The sequence below is a fragment of the Aythya marila genome (genome assembly GCF_965140915.1).
Source record: "Aythya marila genome assembly, chromosome: 17".
In the NCBI taxonomy this organism is placed as follows: Eukaryota; Metazoa; Chordata; class Aves; order Anseriformes; family Anatidae; genus Aythya; species Aythya marila.
Genome location: NC_139058.1, coordinates 9,625,163 through 9,643,215, shown reverse-complemented (window position 1 = coordinate 9,643,215; position 18,053 = coordinate 9,625,163). Strand labels below are relative to the sequence as shown.

At 48.3% G+C, this 18,053-nt stretch overlaps 3 protein-coding genes across 4 annotated transcripts in view; 2 read left to right on the top strand and 1 right to left on the bottom strand.

Annotated features, from left to right (window-relative positions):
* Window positions 1-94: 94 nt before the first annotated feature.
* On the top strand, window positions 95-9,677 carry ESS2 (ess-2 splicing factor homolog). 2 transcript variants are annotated; one of them, XM_082774497.1, is made up of 10 exons: window positions 95-233; window positions 377-545; window positions 1,644-1,739; window positions 2,330-2,496; window positions 4,403-4,520; window positions 5,138-5,271; window positions 5,417-5,519; window positions 6,862-6,971; window positions 7,888-8,003; window positions 8,541-9,676. In XM_082774497.1, exons 1-10 carry the CDS (start codon window positions 114-116, stop codon window positions 8,824-8,826), a joined length of 1,419 nt encoding a protein of 472 aa, XP_082630623.1. In that variant the 5' UTR covers window positions 95-113; the 3' UTR covers window positions 8,827-9,676. The 2 variants fall into 2 exon arrangements, with proteins under 2 accessions (XP_082630623.1, XP_082630624.1); XM_082774498.1 differs by lacking the exon at window positions 95-233 and having other exon boundaries at window positions 406-545; window positions 2,308-2,496; window positions 8,541-9,677.
* A 93-nt stretch (window positions 9,678-9,770) lies between these two features.
* On the bottom strand, window positions 9,771-14,386 carry TSSK2 (testis specific serine kinase 2). Its single transcript, XM_082774500.1, has one exon. It carries the CDS (start codon window positions 10,750-10,752, stop codon window positions 9,784-9,786), a length of 969 nt encoding a protein of 322 aa, XP_082630626.1. The 5' UTR covers window positions 10,753-14,386; the 3' UTR covers window positions 9,771-9,783.
* Window positions 14,387-14,748: 362 nt separating this feature from the next.
* DGCR2 (DiGeorge syndrome critical region gene 2) overlaps window positions 14,749-18,053 on the top strand; it is a 48,431-nt gene continuing 45,126 nt past the window's right edge. Inside the window, exon 1 of the mRNA XM_082774233.1 lies at window positions 14,749-15,115. Within this exon, the coding sequence (XP_082630359.1) occupies window positions 15,037-15,115 (79 nt within the window). The 5' untranslated portion in view covers window positions 14,749-15,036. The remainder of the gene's footprint in view (window positions 15,116-18,053) is intronic.

The following is an 18,053-nucleotide window of genomic DNA, read 5'->3' as shown; positions in this document are numbered from 1 at the left end:
CGGGGGAGAGGAGGGACGGGGTCGGGACCGGGCCGCGCCGTTGCCATGGCAACGGGCCGCCAGGGGGCGCCGTGACGTCACCGCGCGGCGGCTACGGCGGCTGAGGAGGCGCCATGATGGCGGCGGCTCCCGCGGCCTCCGCCGGGGCCTTGGTGCCGGTGGCGGCCCAGAGGGAGGCGGCGGCGGCGCGGCCGGGCCCCAAGAAGATCCTGGACGAGGACGCGTACATCGAGGTGCGCGGCGGGCGCGGCCGGCCCCGCGCTCTGCCTGCCCGGCTGCTCGCGGCCTGGCCTGGGCCCGGCCCCGGGGCCCCCTCAGCTCCCTCTCAGCGTCCCCGCGGTTCGTTTACGCGTTGTTTGTTTCTCCCCGCGTGTAGAGTCTAGAGAAGATCATCCAGCGGGACTTCTTCCCCGACGTGGAGAAGCTGCGAGCGCAGAAGGAGTATCTGGAGGCGGAGGAAAACGGTGACTTGGAGAAGATGAGGCAAATCGCTATTAAGTTTGGCTCCTCGCTGGGCAAATCCTCGAGGGACACCCCTGTGCCGTGTAAGAACCGCTCACCGGGCTGCCCTAGTGCTTATGCTGAGAGCGTAGGTGGCTTCCACAAACAAACAAACAAAAAAACCCACACTTGTGCTTTGACTTTTCAAGAAAGAAAAAAGGCTGCCTTAACTGTTTGGATCTTTATTTTTATTAGCTTTATTTAAGGTGGAAGGTTTTATGTTTAATATTATGGCTCTTTTACCTAACTTCATGCTGGCGGTGGTTGTCTTAAGTCCCAGGTAATGTCAGTCCTGATTCTTTCATATACCGCAGTCAGCAGTAGCCATATCTGATGACTAATGCTGAATTTCTCCCTGATGACGTTTAATAATGCCATTTAGAAGGAGTGCTGTTGGGGGAGTGGGGGCGGAAACAGCTGCAGAGTAACCATAACTCAGAGCCACATTTTGTCGAGCTTGTGTGCTCCAGGGAAAGTTACATGTTCTGACTCGCAGTATCAGAAGCTCTAGGCTATGTGCTCAGTGATTATTATAGTTTCAGGGGATTTTGTTGCAACTGTAAATAAAGAAGAGTTTCATATATTTAGGATGGAAGTTGTTGAAAGTTCACGACTGTCAGAGGTTTGTGTAGCAGGCATCTGATGCCTTACTGTATATTTGCTTTCACTTTGAGTTCAGCTGTGTTTAAACTAAAGCCCGGTGCCTGGATGACTTCTAGCTGCGCAGTTTAGGTAACTAGCCTTCTCATGGCAAAAGAACACACCTCACCAAGTGGCTTCCTTTCCTTCCCTACCATAGGTGCTAACACTCACCTGGGTTAGATTGTTAACACGCTCATGCTGCTGCTTCTGTTGGTTAAAACTGTAAATAGGATGGCAAATACATGGGGCCTTGGTTCTCCTGTGTATTTTTCTCAGCAGGAAAAAAATGTCTTAGAGCAAAATCTTGTTCAGTGATTAGCACAGTATTGAAAAGACTATTTTGTAGTCTTTTCACAACTTTTTAATTAAATTAGTCTTCTTGTGATACGTCTTCTGTGACTCATATTTGGTACGTGACCCATACTGTGATGCAAGATACCACGGACAGTGGCCTGTTCTGTGCTCTGGTAACCATGTAAACCTTCTTGTTTCTGTCTCAGATGTTACTCCAGCTACGTTTGAAACCCCAGAAGTTCATCCAGGTGGTCTTCCACTGGGAAATAAATCCAAAGCTGGCATCAAAGCTGCAGAGGAAGGTAGGAGAATGATGTTCCTGTAGCTGAATTCTTCAGCAGCAGGAACATATATTTGTGAGCTCTGTCTCCTGGGAAGGTTTCAGGTATTTAGCCAATGTTTAAGCAGTTTCTTTTAACCTTCTAAGTAAGTGAAAATGATCACTTGGAAGTTGGGCTTGATGCACATTTCATATCGGGTGTGTGAATTCTCAGTTATGAGTTAGGGCTGTGCAAAGTCTTAATTCAGCTTATTTCTTTCAAAGCAGTAATTTTTTCCTGTGTCACCTGAAATTAGGGTCAATAAGCAATGGTAGTAGGGGTAGAGATGTTTGTATAGTTTACTATAGACGTCTGCTAGCAGCTGTCTGCCTGTGCATTTTCCCTTTAACACAAGTAGCTATAAATGCTGTAGAAGCCTTTATGTGAAAATTGGTTGTCTTCTAAAAAAATAATATTCTACCACTCTGCATGTATGTACTTTTTTTGACTATGTTTAATTATTAGTGGGTCAGTAGAAGGCTAGCTCTCAGAAGGGACAAGGAGTTACGTGTAGGTCTGTTATAGAAAGGGAGGTATTAACCTTTCTCAGGCTTTTTTCCTCCTCTTGTTAGGAGAAGCAGAAAAAGATGATAAAGATGCGCTTCCCAATTTGGACAGCTTCTTAGCAAAACACACGAGCGAAGATAATGCTTCGTTTGAGCAGATCATGGAAGTGGCCAAAGAGAAGGAGAAAGTCAAGCATGCGTGGCTGTACAATGCAGAAGAGGAGTACACCCAGGTAAGGAAATGGCTCAAGTGTAGCGCTGCTTTTCCAAAATGACACAACACAGAAACAACATTTTGCTGTATTTCTTGCTTGAATAAGTAATATATTATCTTACCTTCTGTTTTCAAAAGCTGCTGTAAATCCAGAGGAGAATTCATTGGTTTTGAGTATGGGGCTGTTGAATTATTGAATTTTGAATTATTGAATAAGAATAGAATTATTGAATTATTGAATAAGAATAGAAAGAACTTGATAGAAGGTGCATGGAATGATCACATCTAAAGCTGAGCTAAGCCTGAGTTTTTTGGCTTCTGTGATAGCTGAATGCTTCATTTTGAAATCCTGTTTTTCCCATCTGTAATACAAGGATAGTCTTCAGTGATAAAAGTGATGTAAGTCACTGAAGATCTCTCTCTGCCTGGGGCTCTGAGCCTGGGAAGCACAGCACCAGGTACACATGTGAGTGTTCCTGGCAGTCTCTTCCAGAGGCAGCAATATCAAAGCGAGCAGCTGAAGTACAGTTCCCCATGTTTGTCCATTAACCATTTATCATTTGCAGTTGGATCATTTTTCTTATTTCAGTTTTCTGTGTCTATTATCAGTAATAATCTGTTCAACTGCTGATGTAAAATACTGCACACTGTGGCTGGCTGTGCTGTCTTCGTCAGCTAGCTTTATGGGAGATACAGGAGCTGTTCTGGGGCTGCCACGTCAGTCTTTCTAGATCAGTAGTGAGTAGCTCGCAGTGTTGCCAGATGTGTCAATGTGGATCTGAGCTGCAATGCCTTTTGAATTAATTTTGGCACTAATACATAAGTGAAGCTTGCCATTGTGTTTTTTTTTTTTTTTTTTTTTTTAAATCCCAGATAATGTGAAGCCTCAGAGCCTGTTACAATAAAAATACCCTCTGTGTATCCTTGTGCATCTTCTTGGCTAGAATGCTTTAAATCAGAATTAAAAGGCAGGCAGCGGAACATCCCCAAAGGGATTGTTTTGGGTCAAGGCAAGGTTGTCAGAGCCAGCCTGGTGCTGATGCGCCATGTCTTCCTGTCAGGCAGCGCTGTGTGTTCAGACCTTGCTCTTCCTTGCACAGCACGCCTGCTTGTGGAGCAGACGCTGTGGCCTCATTTGACGTGTTCAGCAATGATGCTGCTTTATAAGTGTATATGGATGATACCTCTGGATGATATCAGTTAATCTGTTCTGGTAGTATTGTCGAATTTTAGTGTGGAAAAAATAAAAAGTGTAGTAACTTATCAATGGCTGACTGTATTCTGCTAGCTTCTTGTAACTACTAGTGATGCTACTGTGCTGGTACCGGCATGCAGGTAATAGTGTCAATATGACAAGTACTTCCATAGCTGTATTCCTATGGAAAAGCTTACCAGTTCTCTGAGTATTCAGGCAGTTTCTGCTCTTTTCTTACTTCTTATGTCAGCTAATACATTTTGCGTGAGACTGGGATGGTACAAAGATTCTCCCAGGGTTACTCTCTTTGGCCTTGTAGACTGCCTTGATATTAGACACATAGCATGTCTTGCTGTTCCCTTTTTTAGTGACGAAGGCTTCATTTTAATTTTGATTACTAGAGAAAAAGGTTGAACCATTCTAAGTGTTGTTGCAAGATGTAATTGTCATAATCTTTCTGAGAAGTCTTTAGTCTTCACTTGATTTTATACCAGAATTTCATACGGAGTTTTCGTTTGTGAAGCTCACCTACGGGACAGGATGTTTTCTCAAGTGCCAGTTGCTAGAGAGAGGGAGCTGATGCTATGCAGGTGTGAAGTGCGTTAGGGCACGTGGCTGAGCTGGTGATTGAGCTCTCCAAGTAATATATATGCCTGATTAAAAGATAGCAGGAGTCTGTTTCATACCTATTTTTTCATTTTTATTATTATTATTATTTACATTCTTCCAGCGACGAAATGAAAACCTGGCACTTCCTTCAGCGGAGCAGCAAGCCCTGGAGAATGTGAAAGCTGGGCTGGAGACCTGGGAGTACACTGCTCGAAACACCCTCATGTATTATCCAACAGGTGAGGCATGCAAGTCTCTCAGGAGATGCACTGGTTTAGGTGGGTTGACTCCAAACAGTGCTTACAGCACTTCTGTAGGTGACAGAGCAGCTCTTTCTGGTGATACTGTGCTATTTATTCTGTGGAGCTCAGAGATGTGCAGTTGTTAGTCTTCTGCACCCCGCCCCGTTCCTGGGATCTTGCTTCATTGCCTCTGATTGCAAAGCCTGAGCATGTTCTGTCACTGAACACAATCACTGAACATGTTACAGAAGTGCTTGTTTACAGGAGCCGTAGATCTTTCCGGTTTGGTTTATCTTATTTATAAGCATTTTTCTGTCATCTTTATTCATTCCTTGCTTCTCAAAGCACCTTTTGTTTCTTGGTCCCTTGGTTACTATAGAAAACTACATCATTTTGTAGCTTCCATTCTGGCTATAAATATACAAATGATAATTTCTAACAAAAAATGAAGTAGAGAAAAGAAAATATAGTTGACTCTTTTCTTTAATAAAAACAAAACAAACAACCACAACCAACCAAACAAAAAAACACTGATCTTAACTTATCTTTTTTGTGTTACAAATCGTATCCTGGTGGTACCTGAGCCCTTCCATAAAAGACTTCTGCTTTTCCAGGTGTACCTGATGAGGAGGACACATTCAAGAAGCCCAGGGAAGTTGTCCATCGAAACACTCGTTTTGTGAAGGACCCTTTTAGCCAAGCCGTGAGCAAATCCCAGCTCCAGCAAGCTGCAGCCCTCAATGCTCAGGTTGGATAATTTTACTGCTTCTGACCTAAGCCTTTTAAAACTGCTCTCTGATGTTTGTCAGCCAGGAGAACTGCGTGTGCTTGATACAGCTGACTGGCACCTTTCTCTAAAGACAGATGAATGACATTGTCTTCTATTATTTTAGTACAAACAGGGCAAAGTGGGACCGGATGGGAAAGAGCTGATACCCCAGGAGTCTCCAAAAGTGAACGGATACGGATTTGTGGCTACCCCCTCTCCTGCCCCTGGTAAGAATTTTTGTTGTTGTTGGGTCTTTGGTGGTGGTGGGTTTTTATTTATTTATTTTTTTTCTCCCCGTGATATAAGAGGATTGCTGCTGCACTCGTTGATGTACTGTTTGTTCAGCACTGGAGTGCTGTTTTTGTGATGAGGAGGCAAGGCTGTATGTGCCTCATGTGCTGGTGACTTGTGTACCGTGTGTGCCAGTTTGATGCAGTGATTAAAAGTCACGCAGTACCAGAGGCTCTGAGCAAGCTGCTCTGCCATTGCACAGGAATCCTCTAGAGGGGTGAGCCATCCTAGGCAACCTACACCTGGTGTTCAGTGGCTGCTATTATTTTCTTTTAATCTCTGGGTGAGGCTTCTCTAGTGCTTAAAGACAGAAATTCAAACATTAACCTTCCAACACGTTCAGTTGGTCCTTTTACAAAGTGGGGAGCGTTCCTGATCATGTGTCCTGTAGGTTGTTGTGTGACGGTTCAGCCCAGCGCATAGGGATATATTTTATCTCACTGGCTTCACACTGTAACATAGTATTTTCCTCCTTCCTATTTCTTCTTTTCATCTTAATACACTTGCGTGTAACAGATCATTTTGTTCAGCTGTATTAGCTTCGGGATACTTTTAGTTAGAATATACTGGTTGTTTTCTTCTACTTCAGATACGGTATCCAAATTCTGAGCTGTACTTCACCAGTGTGGGTTTCCCTGTCTTTTATCACTGTGCTAAAAGGTGAGCACAGTGAGGCTTTTCATCTGAGAGGCCTGTAGGTGGCATGTGGAACGCGCTTCCTTTCCTCAGTGTAAATGCCTTTCCTAGATGCTGGACAGCCGGATTTTCTAGCCGGTGACTTAGCTGGGCTCGTAGCTACAACTACAGAATAGGCTCTGTTAGGCAAGATGTTGTCACTGGTTGGCACAGGCTAACCTCAAGGTGAATTGCGAGTACATCTGGCTTATTACATACATTACTCATTTCCCTATTTTTAAATAGTTCCCCGTGTTGAAGGAGCTTTCAGACCATAAAAAAAAAAAAATGTTTCACTAAGCAAAAGCATACCGGATAGAAAAATAAACACATGGAAGGAACAGCTTGGGTGTTGTAACCTAGAGGGTGTCACAGCCACAAGCAGTCCTGGGAGTTTAAGGTCATGCCTTTTTAATGGGAACAACATGTCACTGTTCAAATGGGCTGTGATTTCCTCTGCAGGAGAAGGGCTCGTTTGTGTCTTGATAAATCTGCTGCATTTCATAATTTGGCTCTCCGGATATTTTTTTTTTGCGTGTGTGTGTGTGTACTGCCCAAATAGTCAAATGTCCTGCATGAATGACTTTACAAATTTGTTTTTAGGTGTGAATGAGTCTCCTTTCATGACGTGGGGTGAAATCGAAACCACCCCTTTGCGTCTGGATGGGTCGGAAACGCCATATGTGGACCGAACACCTGGGCCAGCTTTCAAGGTATTTTACGTCAGGAGTTAAGATGTCCTTCTTTTTTGTGGGGATGGACTAAGAAGAGAAAGACAAGCAAGTAACTAATAGATTAACATTGTTGTGGGATGTGTGACACATCTCTGGGCTGCGTTCCAGTCCTTGAGACTAATAACCTGGGTTCTGCTTGGAGGGTGGAGGTGGACATGGATGCACGTGAAAGCTACTTAGTGAAGGTACCTGAGATGGAACACACAGTTGGCAAGAGAGTGAGACTCAGAGTTCGATGTTGGGCCCAGATGAAGGGGCTTTTGGAGGTGCCTGGTTTCTCTGATTTTAATGTATGAACAGGCAGAAATCATAAGCTTTTATTCTGTCTTGATCTTCTGTCTGTCACCGTCTGAGGCAGCTGTATCATTTGAGGGTAGGGAAGGTACTCTGGCTTTGCTAAAGGCACCTGACTCTGTATGCCACCTGTCTCCTGCTGGTGTCATTGAATGTGAGTTGTCTGAGATTCCTTAGTTTAAGGAAGGTGTAATTTTCTGTGTGTGCCTCTGTTTTGTCAGACGTCAAAGTCCTTGACTGGTTTTCCTGCTGTGTTTAGCTATGGCTGTGTTTGCCTGAGAGCTGGCTGGCTACGGGCCAGGCTAGGCAAGACACAGGTGACATTGTTTGTCTACCAGAGACAGCAGGAGGGAGGAAATGCCAGAGGTAATGGCTGCTTCCTTGACTGAACTGGTTTTACCATTTTTGTTACTTGCAAAGGCAGGTTGAAGGTCTCTGTGTCCTCTCTGGCTTTTATGTAGCAGCAGAGAAGAGTGGGCTGATCCCACTCCTCCCCGGTTTAGGCCCTTGTCAGCTGCAATCCAACCGTGGAGGTGCTTTGTCTCACTACGCAGCACTCATGGTAGTGCCTTGACAAATAAACTGTGTGATGTATTTATAGATCCTGGAGCCTGGGCGTCGTGAGAGGTTAGGACTCAAGATGGCCAATGAAGTGGCAGCTAAAAACCGAGCAAAGAAGCAAGAGGCTCTTCGAAAAGTCACAGAAAACTTGGCCAGGTGAGACTTCTGTTCTGACGGCGGAATTGGGGTGTTTTCTGATGAGGTTTAAATCAACATACACAGAAAGGGAGGGATGAGAAGAGTGCTGGGAGCAGAAGGGGTACAGGCAAGCCAACAGCTTTAAGAAGGAACTCAATTCCCAAGGGAAGGTGTGTGGTGGTGGTTCGTGGTACTCGCTCCTGTTCTGCCCCACACCACCCAGGCAGCGCACCTGGCCGGTGTCTCGCCTCACTGCAGTAAGAGGAGATGCGATACGGTTTGCTTGGCTGGGCCACAGGAGGGACAGTACAGGCTCAAAGGAAAAAGGCAGGCTGAGCTGGTCACGTTTAGGAGGGGTGTTGGATGTTTCTCCATTACTTCTCTCTCTAGAGAGACAGGCTGCATTTACCTGCAGGCAGAAGGACCTCTGCAGCCAGTGGGTCTGGTCAGTGGAGGGAGTAGACACCAAGCTCTCCTATGGAAGCATCGATAGTATTCCTGATAAATAGCAAATTTTTACTGTAAAATCTGTTAAAACTGTCTTTTCTATTCCAGCCTCACTCCAAAAGGACTAAGCCCAGCAATGTCACCGGCCTTGCAGCGACTCGTAAACAGGACTGCAAGTAAATACACTGACAAAGCCCTGCGAGCCAGCTATACTCCTTCCCCAGCCCACACGGGAACACCGGGTTACAAGACCCCTGCAAGTGGGCCTCAGACACCCACAGGCACCCCACAGTCTAGGACAGTATCTCAGACACCAGTATCTCAAGACACGACATCGATCACAGACAATTTACTGCAGCTTCCTAAAAGAAGGAAGGCATCTGATTTCTTCTAAATGTTCCAGTCATCAGCAAGGCAGTAGCGAACTGTCTGTGCTTAGCTGGCTGCAAGCTGGATGTCACAAGCCATCAGTAGTGAGGGGTATCTAGGTACAGCTGCCAGAGCAGAAAGCATCAGTTACTAGATCTGGGACCAGGTCTAGGCTATGTGGCTGAAGTAGCTTTGTGATGTGCTTTTGGAGGCAAAATATCTCCTGCTGTGGTATAACTTCCCTCTGAACTGCACGGATGTGTTACACGGGGCTGCTGTATTGTAAGGATGCTTCCTGCAGTGGCAGAGAAGAGTCTGGACTCTTAGAAAACAGCGATAATTTTTTAAAGATATATTTCTTTTTTTTTTTTTTAAGATGGCCATGCGTTTAAATACATTTCTGTACAGATATATCTATTTATAAAACGTGGTAAGCCTTCCTAAAAGGTTGGACTGGACTTTCCTCCTGCTTGTCAAACTTCTTTGGTCTTGTGCTTTGCAGAAGAGAGGATATAACCGTGTATATATTGAGACATGACCCAGAATTTTAGAGGGCTTCTGTTTAATGTAAGTGGAGTTCAAACTGATGCTCCTGAGTGTACAATGGACCTGTCAAGAGAATTGTTATGTTGTGAAAAAAGTATGCATGCGGTTCCAGACATCAATTCACACTTCCTAATAACCTGCACTGTTACTTACTGAATTCTGCAGCTGGTATAATCAGAAACTTGAGAAACGTGTGAGAAATGTGTCAGTCAGCAGCACTGTGACCTGAAAGTTTTCTGATGTGCCTTTGACTGTAACTTCTGGTCCCTACAAACCGTATCAGACAGGCCTTTTAAAACAGCAGTGTTCGTTCAGCTCAGCAGATGCACTGTATTTTGTGTTTCTATACTTTGTAAAGCAAAAGACGAGGAGTGTTTCTTAAAGGGTTCAGAGAAGCTCAAGTTGAAAACCAGCAGTTCACAAGTTGGACCGATTTTTAAGAGGATCCGTTTTCCTTCTGTCCTTCCTGTTCTGCAGGGTGGGTTTTGGCTTCCTGTTTGTGCTCAGGCTTTTTGTCATGCAGGTTTTGGGAACACTCACCAGTTTCTGCAGCTGACGGAGAGGTTGGGATTTGGGATTTTGGAGTCTGCAACCATGAGTGTTTCAGAACTTCATCTATACACAGCCTCTGAGATACATCGGGCTGGAGCAAGTGGTAAATAAGGTCCTTGCACTCTGTAGTCAGGTATTTTGACTTGGGGAAGGGAATCCTGTGTTGTTTCTGAATATAGATCATTTTTCTAACATTGGAATCATCAAAGGGCATTAATGCGTAGACCATTGTATAGAGGATGACGCCCAGGCTCCATATGTCAGAAATCTTGGGGTCGCAAGGAATGCCCTGCAGCACTTCAGGGGCTGCGTATGCAGCAGACCCACAGAAGGTTTTACTGAGAATAGTTCTCCCATTTTCATCCCGAGACAAGGGTTTGGAAAAGCCAAAGTCTGACAACTTGACATTTAGGTCTTTGTCGAGAAGGATGTTCTCACATTTCAGGTCCCTGTGAGCAAGGTCTGAGTCATGGCAGTGCTTGATGGCAGAAGCCAGCTGCTGGAACTTTAAACGAGCAAAGTCCTCCTTCATGGCTCCCGTGATCTTGATGTAGTCCAGGAGGTCTCCCTTCACCCCCAGCTCCATGATGATGTACACTTTCCCATTTGATGTCTCAAAGATCTCATAGGTTTTGATGATCGATGGGTGGTGCAAGCGTTTCAGAGCAGCTATTTCCCTGGGCAGAAATCTCTCCAGGAAGTCCCGGGGAGTTTTCCTCTTGTCGATTATCTTTACGGCCACGTTGCATTTCAACTTGTTGCAGTAGGCTGACTTCACCTTGCCGTACGAGCCCTCTCCCAGCGTGGCGCTCAGGCTGTAACCTTTCCTTTCAAGCACCGCAGCATCGTCCATGGTGGGAGAGCTTTGGGGAGCTGTGTGAGCTGGTGCTGGTGAGCATCATGCGTGGTGGCAGGTGGTGTGGCCGCGCACCATGGTGGCTGTCCGAGCTGCTGGAACCGCGGGCGAGCGGCCGGCCGGCCCGGCACCGGGCGCTGTGTGATGTCACAGACAGCTCCCGCGGTCAGATCGGCAATTCCAGTCCTGCACAGCCCCTGGGTGACCTCATCCGAGGTAAAATGTGGTGGCAAGTCTGAGGGACAGTGGTCGTGCTCCACCCTTCTTCATAAAACAGTCTTTGTGTTTAGTTTTGCTGGTAGGGTGGAAGCAGCTTAAAAGTTTTTCTTTTTTTCTGAAATGTGCCTACATCTTTTATATCTAACGTTGTGTTAACCAGGAGCTCAGCTGTGCAGTAAATAATTTGGTAGACACATTTGATTGGTGTGGGGAATTATCTGTGGCATATTAGAAGGAAAATGAATGTAATCACATGGGGTGAATTTTGGGAGGGGGGGAGGTATCCTCCTCTTCAGTCTTTAGTCTGCCAGCTTCCTCCTCCCTGCCCTCCTCCACAGGGTAATATGAAGGAATTTTTCATAATGATGTTCAGGAAAAAGCTCCTTCCCGAAAGCATAAAGCTATTGGAAAAATGTCTTAAGTAACTAAATTTAGTGAAGTAGAACTCCTTTAAAATATTTCTACTGCTGAAGGTTTCCTTTTTTACTTAACAGATTGAAGTCTAGTCTTAGCAATTCTTTTGGTTATCTTGAGTTTACAAAAGACTTGTTGTTAAGTTTCTTAAATGCTTTCGTTCCACAGTGGACCAGTTTTGTCTGCAATGGCTGCGTTCAAGAATTGTGGTGGGTTTTTGTTTGTTTGCTTGGGGTTTGGAAGGGCAGGATGTGCCATCCCTTAACTTCATTTCCTTAGTTTTCGTTCAGCCCCTCAATTCCGCAGGTCATGAATTGCTGCTTTTTGTGGGCTTTGCATCTGGCTTTTTCTTAAACCCTCACTCTTTGGGAAGTTCTGACTTCCAGCTTCTGGTATTCTCGAGAAAGGTTCAGGACAGCACCTTCTTCAGAGCTGTTTGGAGGATTCCTGTTGTTTTGCGTGTTGATTGCTTCACTGTCATCAGCCTCTGGAGCTTTGTGCTTTGTGTTGGTTTCAGCTTTTTCAAACTTGATTTTTCAGCTTCCATGTGTCAGACTTCAAAGACTTGATGGCGATGGGAACAGCACAGGGCTAGGGACAATCATGCAGTCCCCCAGCATGGACACCAACAGCATTCTGAAGAACTGAAGCAGTACCTCAGACAGCCAGACTGGGGCTTTTTAAAACTTTTTTCCTCCCTTTCTTTGAAACTTCTGGCTAATCGTTGTAATTAACCAGAAAGATGAAGAGCAGTTTTAACCATTCGGAGCTGTGCATGTTCCAGTAAGAGCTGATCTCTGAGCACCTTTTGAGCAGGAAGCAGGCGTAGCCACGTGTGTGCCCTTCTTGCACCACGCCTGAGTACAGGGCAGCCTGTGTAACACTTGGCAGTCTTGACGTTTGCCATAATCAGGTGACGCTTTACCCAGGGAACATCCGTGGAAATTTTTAGGCAGCTCTTTGAGCGGTGCCTGCAGACCTGTGTAAGGCCCGGGATGTTTGCCTTGCTTGTCCTGGTGGAGAGCTTCCTCTCGCGCGGTTTCCGCTGCCGCTTCCAAAACTCACGTCCCTGAACAGGAAGCCCTTCCAAGTGAATGGAGTTTTTATAGTGCACCTTGTGAAAAGGAACTGATCAATCCGGCATTGCTGGGTTTGTGGCTGCATGAAATGAAGAGTTTTTGGTTTCTTTAATTTGGAAATAACTGAGGGCTGAGTTGTTCTTCAGGTAAACAAACAAAAACTATTCTCAGATGTTCATAAATGAACGTAAAGAATGTCTGTTTACCAATGTGTCCATGTTTTCAGTGACCATTGAGGACCGAACTGGGTAAATAACGATGAAGTTTTTAGGTAGCATTTCTATTCATTTATTTCACAGTGTTCTGACAATCAGTGTCCCTAGTTAACAGATGATGCTCACACACAGAAGCATTTCTTTGCTCAGAAAGGCCTTGGCTGAACGCTTCCTAGTATTTCAGGCTAGTTGTGCTCATACCAGGATGTGGCCAGCTCACAGAATAACATGTAGACAAATGGGGAATCTGGGAAGTGTTAGTTTCGTATCGTGCAATTCATGCCTAAAAGCAGATTGCAGCAAATATCTTGTGGGACAGTGTTGGTTCTGTCATCCCTGGAGTGAATTAACCTACACAACCTCACTAACATCCTAGTCTTGATTCTGCCAGATTGAAGGGCCTTCGTGTATTTGCTGGAACTATAATTTATTTTCAGTGAAATGCTATAAAACTGGATCTCTTGAAGGTTATGGAGTGCTCTTCAGATGGGCTATTCCTGTAACACTTGCTTTGATGTCTTGTCTCCGCTTCCTGCTGCAGCCTTGAGCACCCTGTTATCTGTAATTAAGGAATCAGTGGGCTCTTTGTTGCCAGATTTTTTTGGTACTGTAGCACTAGCAGATAACGTGCTTTACATGGCCAAATCAAAAGCGAAAAAACCAGCTTGTTGTTGATGACTTCTTACTTTCTGAGCGTTATTTTTCTTTTTACAAGCGAGGCCCAAGCACGCTTCCTCACTCGGCCGCAGTAAGAGGCAGAGCACTTGCGGAGCTACGGAGGCTGTCGGCAGTGAGCGACGCTGCGAGGGGCAGCGCTGGCCTGCAAGGAATCGGGGTGGCCCCCGTGGAGCTGGGGCCGTGGCCCGAGGTGGGGCTGTGATGTGGTAATATCGGTGCCCACGTTACAGGGTCTGTGCGGGAAGGGGCAGCCCGGGGCTCGGCTCCGTGGGGGAAAGGAGATGGTGAGGGATCCCTGCACAAGGGCTTCTTGTTTGCGTAAGTGGGAAGAAAAACTGGGGCATTCTGGCTCTTCAGCAGTGTTGGTTTTGGCAAGGGCAGGCTGTAATTGTTAGAGAAAGTTACGAGAACCGTTACTGAAGAGCCAGGAGGATCGGGATGAGTTGCTGGAGGCAGGAGGCAGGCCCCGTGCCTGAAAGCAGCCGAGGGGTGGCACGGGGCTGGTGGGGGCTGCAGCCTGGCCCCGCAGCTCTGCTCCTGCCATGGGCAGCCTCTGCCGTGCTCGGGGCCCTGCGCTGCTTCCTCCTGCCCTGGACGTTTCGCACGGATGGGAAGCTGCGGTTGGAAACACTGGGTTATTTTGGGGTTATTTTGGAGGACTGGGCTGTTCCTCTGCAAAAATAATGGAAACGAATCCAGCCGGGCAGGGGAGGGGAAGATGGTGCCGTGACTGCTTCCCCCTCGGTGCAGTCCTCATCCCTGGGTTATCGGGCCCGGGCCCCACTCCTGCTGGGACGCTTCGGGCTGTGCCAGGGGCCCTGGGTGCGAAGCGAGGGCAGAGCAGCCCCCGCTTGGCTTGGGGCACTGCTCCCACCCCACGCTCAGGCCCCAGGTGAGGTGGGCTTGGGGTCCGGCTGCCTTTGGGGTCAGCACACCCCAACCTGGTGGGCTGGGAGCTGCGTCTGCCCGCGGCATCGCGGGGAAGGAGCCCCCGGGGCTGGGGCTCGGCTCCTGAGGGGCGCAGGGCGAGAAGCTTCAGGCAGCGTGCGGGGTGCCACTCACCCCTCGTCTCATTAATTAAATATTAATTAAATATTAATTAAAAACAAATAAATAAATAATTAAAAAAGCACCTCAGCTGTTAGCCCTGCTTTTGGCTACACCCCCCCAGGCACCATCAGAGGTTTGGGTGCCCCCTCCCCACCCTCCCCTCCTGGGTACCCCCCCACAGGTACCCCCCGTACCCCCCCCTTTTGGCCACCCCCTCACCCCCCCCTCAGTGGGCGTGGCCTCCCTCCCGCCCCGCCCACCCCCGCGCCGCCGATTGGCCGGGAGGGGGCGTGGCGGCGGCGGGGCCGGGGCGGTGAGGCGGCGGGGAGGCGCGGCCGCCATCTTGTGCGTCGCCGGAGCCAGGCGAGGGGCCCGCGGCGCGGCGCCGCCCCGACCTCCGCGCTCCCCCCCGCCGCAGCCAGGGCCGCCCGCAAAGCCCCGGGGCGGCGGCGGACGGGGCGGGGAAGAGCCCGGTGCGGCCCGGGGGGACCCGCGGTGGCGGCGGTGGTGGCGGTGGCGGCTCCTCCTCCTCCTCCTCCTCCTCCTCCTGCCGCTGCCCTTCCTCCCGCCTCCCGTCGCCCCGCGGCTTTGTGGCGCTGCGCCGGGGGAGGATGAACGGAGGATAAATGGTGCCCAAAGCGGACAGCGGCACCTTCCTCCTGCTCTTCCTGCTGGTGCTGAGCATCACCGAGCCGCTGCGGCCAGGTAGGGGCGGCGGGGCCGGGCCTTCCTCCCTCTCCTCCTCCTCCTCCTCCTCGGCTGCCCCCGGTGCAGCCCCGGGGGCCTCGGCCCGGAGCTGGCCGCAGCCGGGGGGTCGCGCCCCGAGCGGGGCTCCCGCCGAGCTCCCTGCCCCTAAAAGCGCTCAGGGGGGGATGCCCGGGGGGCGGCGGCGCCCGTGCAGGCTGAAGGCGGCTTCTGGATTATTTGGGGGGAGTTTGGGGGTCGGGGAGCCCCGGTGGGGCCTTGCGTGGCCCCGCGCTTCGTTACCGGGGGCTGCGCTCAGCTGGCTCCGTGCTGCGCCCCCAGCCCCCTCCGTGGGTGAGGCTCCCGGGGGGCACCCGCAGCACCCCCACACCGCCCCCTTCCCGAGCCACTCCGAAAAGAAAATCCTCGTGGCATCTCGCTGCTCCTGTCGCCTTCCCGCTTCTCTTCTCGCTTCTTTCCTCCTTCCAGTGTGATGGCGAAATCCATGCGGCCGGCGCGGTGGTTTGAAGCGTCAGCGCTGTTAACTTTCCCCGAACGCTTGGTGCGTGCTGGCTGAAGGCTCCCACTCCTCCAACTCCGCCGCTCGGTTCAGGTTTCTCCTTGGGTGCTGAGCTCCCTTGGAGCTTGGCAGAGCTCTCGCCCGTCTCTGGCTGCTCCTGCCAAAGAGGATCGATAGCCGGAGCGCGGGGCGGCCTCGCAGGTTTGGAAGCTGTCCTCCCGTTGCAAAGGGAGGGTACTCCTGGGCGATCCTCACCCTTGGTAAATAGGAAAGTAAGAGCGGCGGCGTTCCTCTGGTAGCTTCAAAATTCCCTCATCCTTCCTCTTCAAAATAGCTTTTACAACCCAAACCAATAAAACATAACCGTGTTAGTGAAGTGTGCGCCAGCAAGTTCTCGGTACGGCTGAAACACAATTGGGTCAGTGTAGGCAGCCTCGCTGAAATAACTAACTTGGATGTTGAAACTGCTGCGTGTGTGACTTGCTTTGTTTTATCTTGTTTTTTTGGCACCGTTGGCAGCGCTGTGTGTATATATAGGGCTTATGATGTGCGCTTAAGTAGCCAAAAAAAAGAGTTGCCAACCTAGCTAGTATTGTTACAGCTAGAGGCTTGTATGTGGGAGAAGATACTGCGTGAAACTGATTTCAGGCAAATTCCTTTATAGCTGGCACTAAGTGCTATGGGCAGCCAAACTGCTGGCTGGAAACATTCAGCAGAGATTCACGGTTTTGTGTCCTTTTACAGGTGGGTTTGGCCCTGACCCCCAAGGTGTGGAACTGGGCATTGTAGCCTCCTAAAAACTAGGCACTGGTACTTTCCATGCTGTGTCAGAACGGTTGCTGCTCTCGTATGGTATCAAATGTCAGTTAGCAGCTGATGCTTGATGGAGGAAGACAAGTTTTTCGTTGAATTTTGCTCCTTTAAGGTGAATGTTTTTTTTTTTTTCACGGTTGCTCTAATGTATCTGCTTTGGAGATCTGTGGTCTTGTAGCTACGCTGGCAGAAACATCCTGCTTGTAAACATACCCCAACTGTCATCGTCTCGGGTTGTACAATGCTGGCTTTGAAACCTGTAGCGTTAGGATTCCTCCGCAGCAGCTCCATACGCATCGCTTGAACCTTGCGCGAGCCATATGTGTCGTCCCATATGTACCGCGTGGTTGTGCGTGGAACCATATGTCAGGTACGGACCTCAGTTCACCTTCGCGTGAAGTAATGCAGCCACGTGCAGCCTGGCATCTGGGACTCAGCGCTGTTGGAGGAATTTCCGAATTCCTTCTGGGATGCCCTCGCCCATCCTGTTTACTGGAGCGCCCTGCTTGAGCTGTCCATGGTGATGCCTGTCCTGCTCTCGGGGACGGCCGTGAGCTTGGGTCATCTCTCCGAGGTGACCCTTGTGTCCCTCCGCCAAGGTTTGCTATCAACTTGCTTCACATACCACCTCAAATAGATCACCTCTTTAGTAGATTAAATGGTGCCGGGGTTTATCCTGAGATAAAAGGTGCAAATAGGGAAAATCCGGTTCATGCAGGGATGCGCAGAACCAAATTTCCCATTTTAAACAATGGTAATGATAGTGAGGTCTCCCTTGTCTCTTCTGGGCAAGTATATGGATGTCTTCACAAAGAGTTAGAATAGTGCCTGGAATTTATTTTTCCTGGTGGTGTTTGTTTTTCTTCCTGCTTCTTTAAACGTGGGTATTGTAGCAACTGTCGTACTGGATTACAAAGGATGCCTGCAGCTTGCTTAACTTAAATCTGTACTTGGAGCTATCAAATGAGTGCTGCAGAGTGATGGGAGGTTTTATGTACTCGGAGATGAATGTGTAGTCCCTTCACAATTCAGTCCCGGCGAATCAGGCACCTCTTTGTACTTCCATGTTAATTTGACACTAGCTTTGTATCCGTGTTCTTGCTGTGCTCTTCAGATAAATAAAACCTTCTTTTAAGCCTCCTCAACTGTAGTATCTTTTCAGGCGAGCTGAAAGGCAGTGAGTTTACAGGAACCTATTTTTTCTGCGTTTAGGGTGAGATAGTTTCTCTCCTCATTTATTAAAAGCTAATTTATATTTCCTTTCTTCGTGGATTTTTCTGTCTTGGTTACAGAAGTCCGTTTTGCACTGTTGCCATCACTGACATCAGGTACATCCATCAGCACTGGCTGTGGAGATGCAGATTCCTAAAGCTACCATGGGCAGTTATGTTTTTCTGAGCTCGTGGGCTTTTAATGCCAGTTTTGTGCCTTTGAGAATCTCAGCTTGGACATGTTTGTCCCACAGTGTCTCTTTCCCTTTTCTTTCCCTTTCTGTTTTGACCACCAACTGTTCCTTTTGGCTACTGGTCTGCTTTATAATGCATTGTTGCAAGTTCTTTTTTGTTTGTTAGCAGAGCATTTCTCCTTAGCTGGCGTTACTCATTATCTTTGGAAGCTGCTAACATG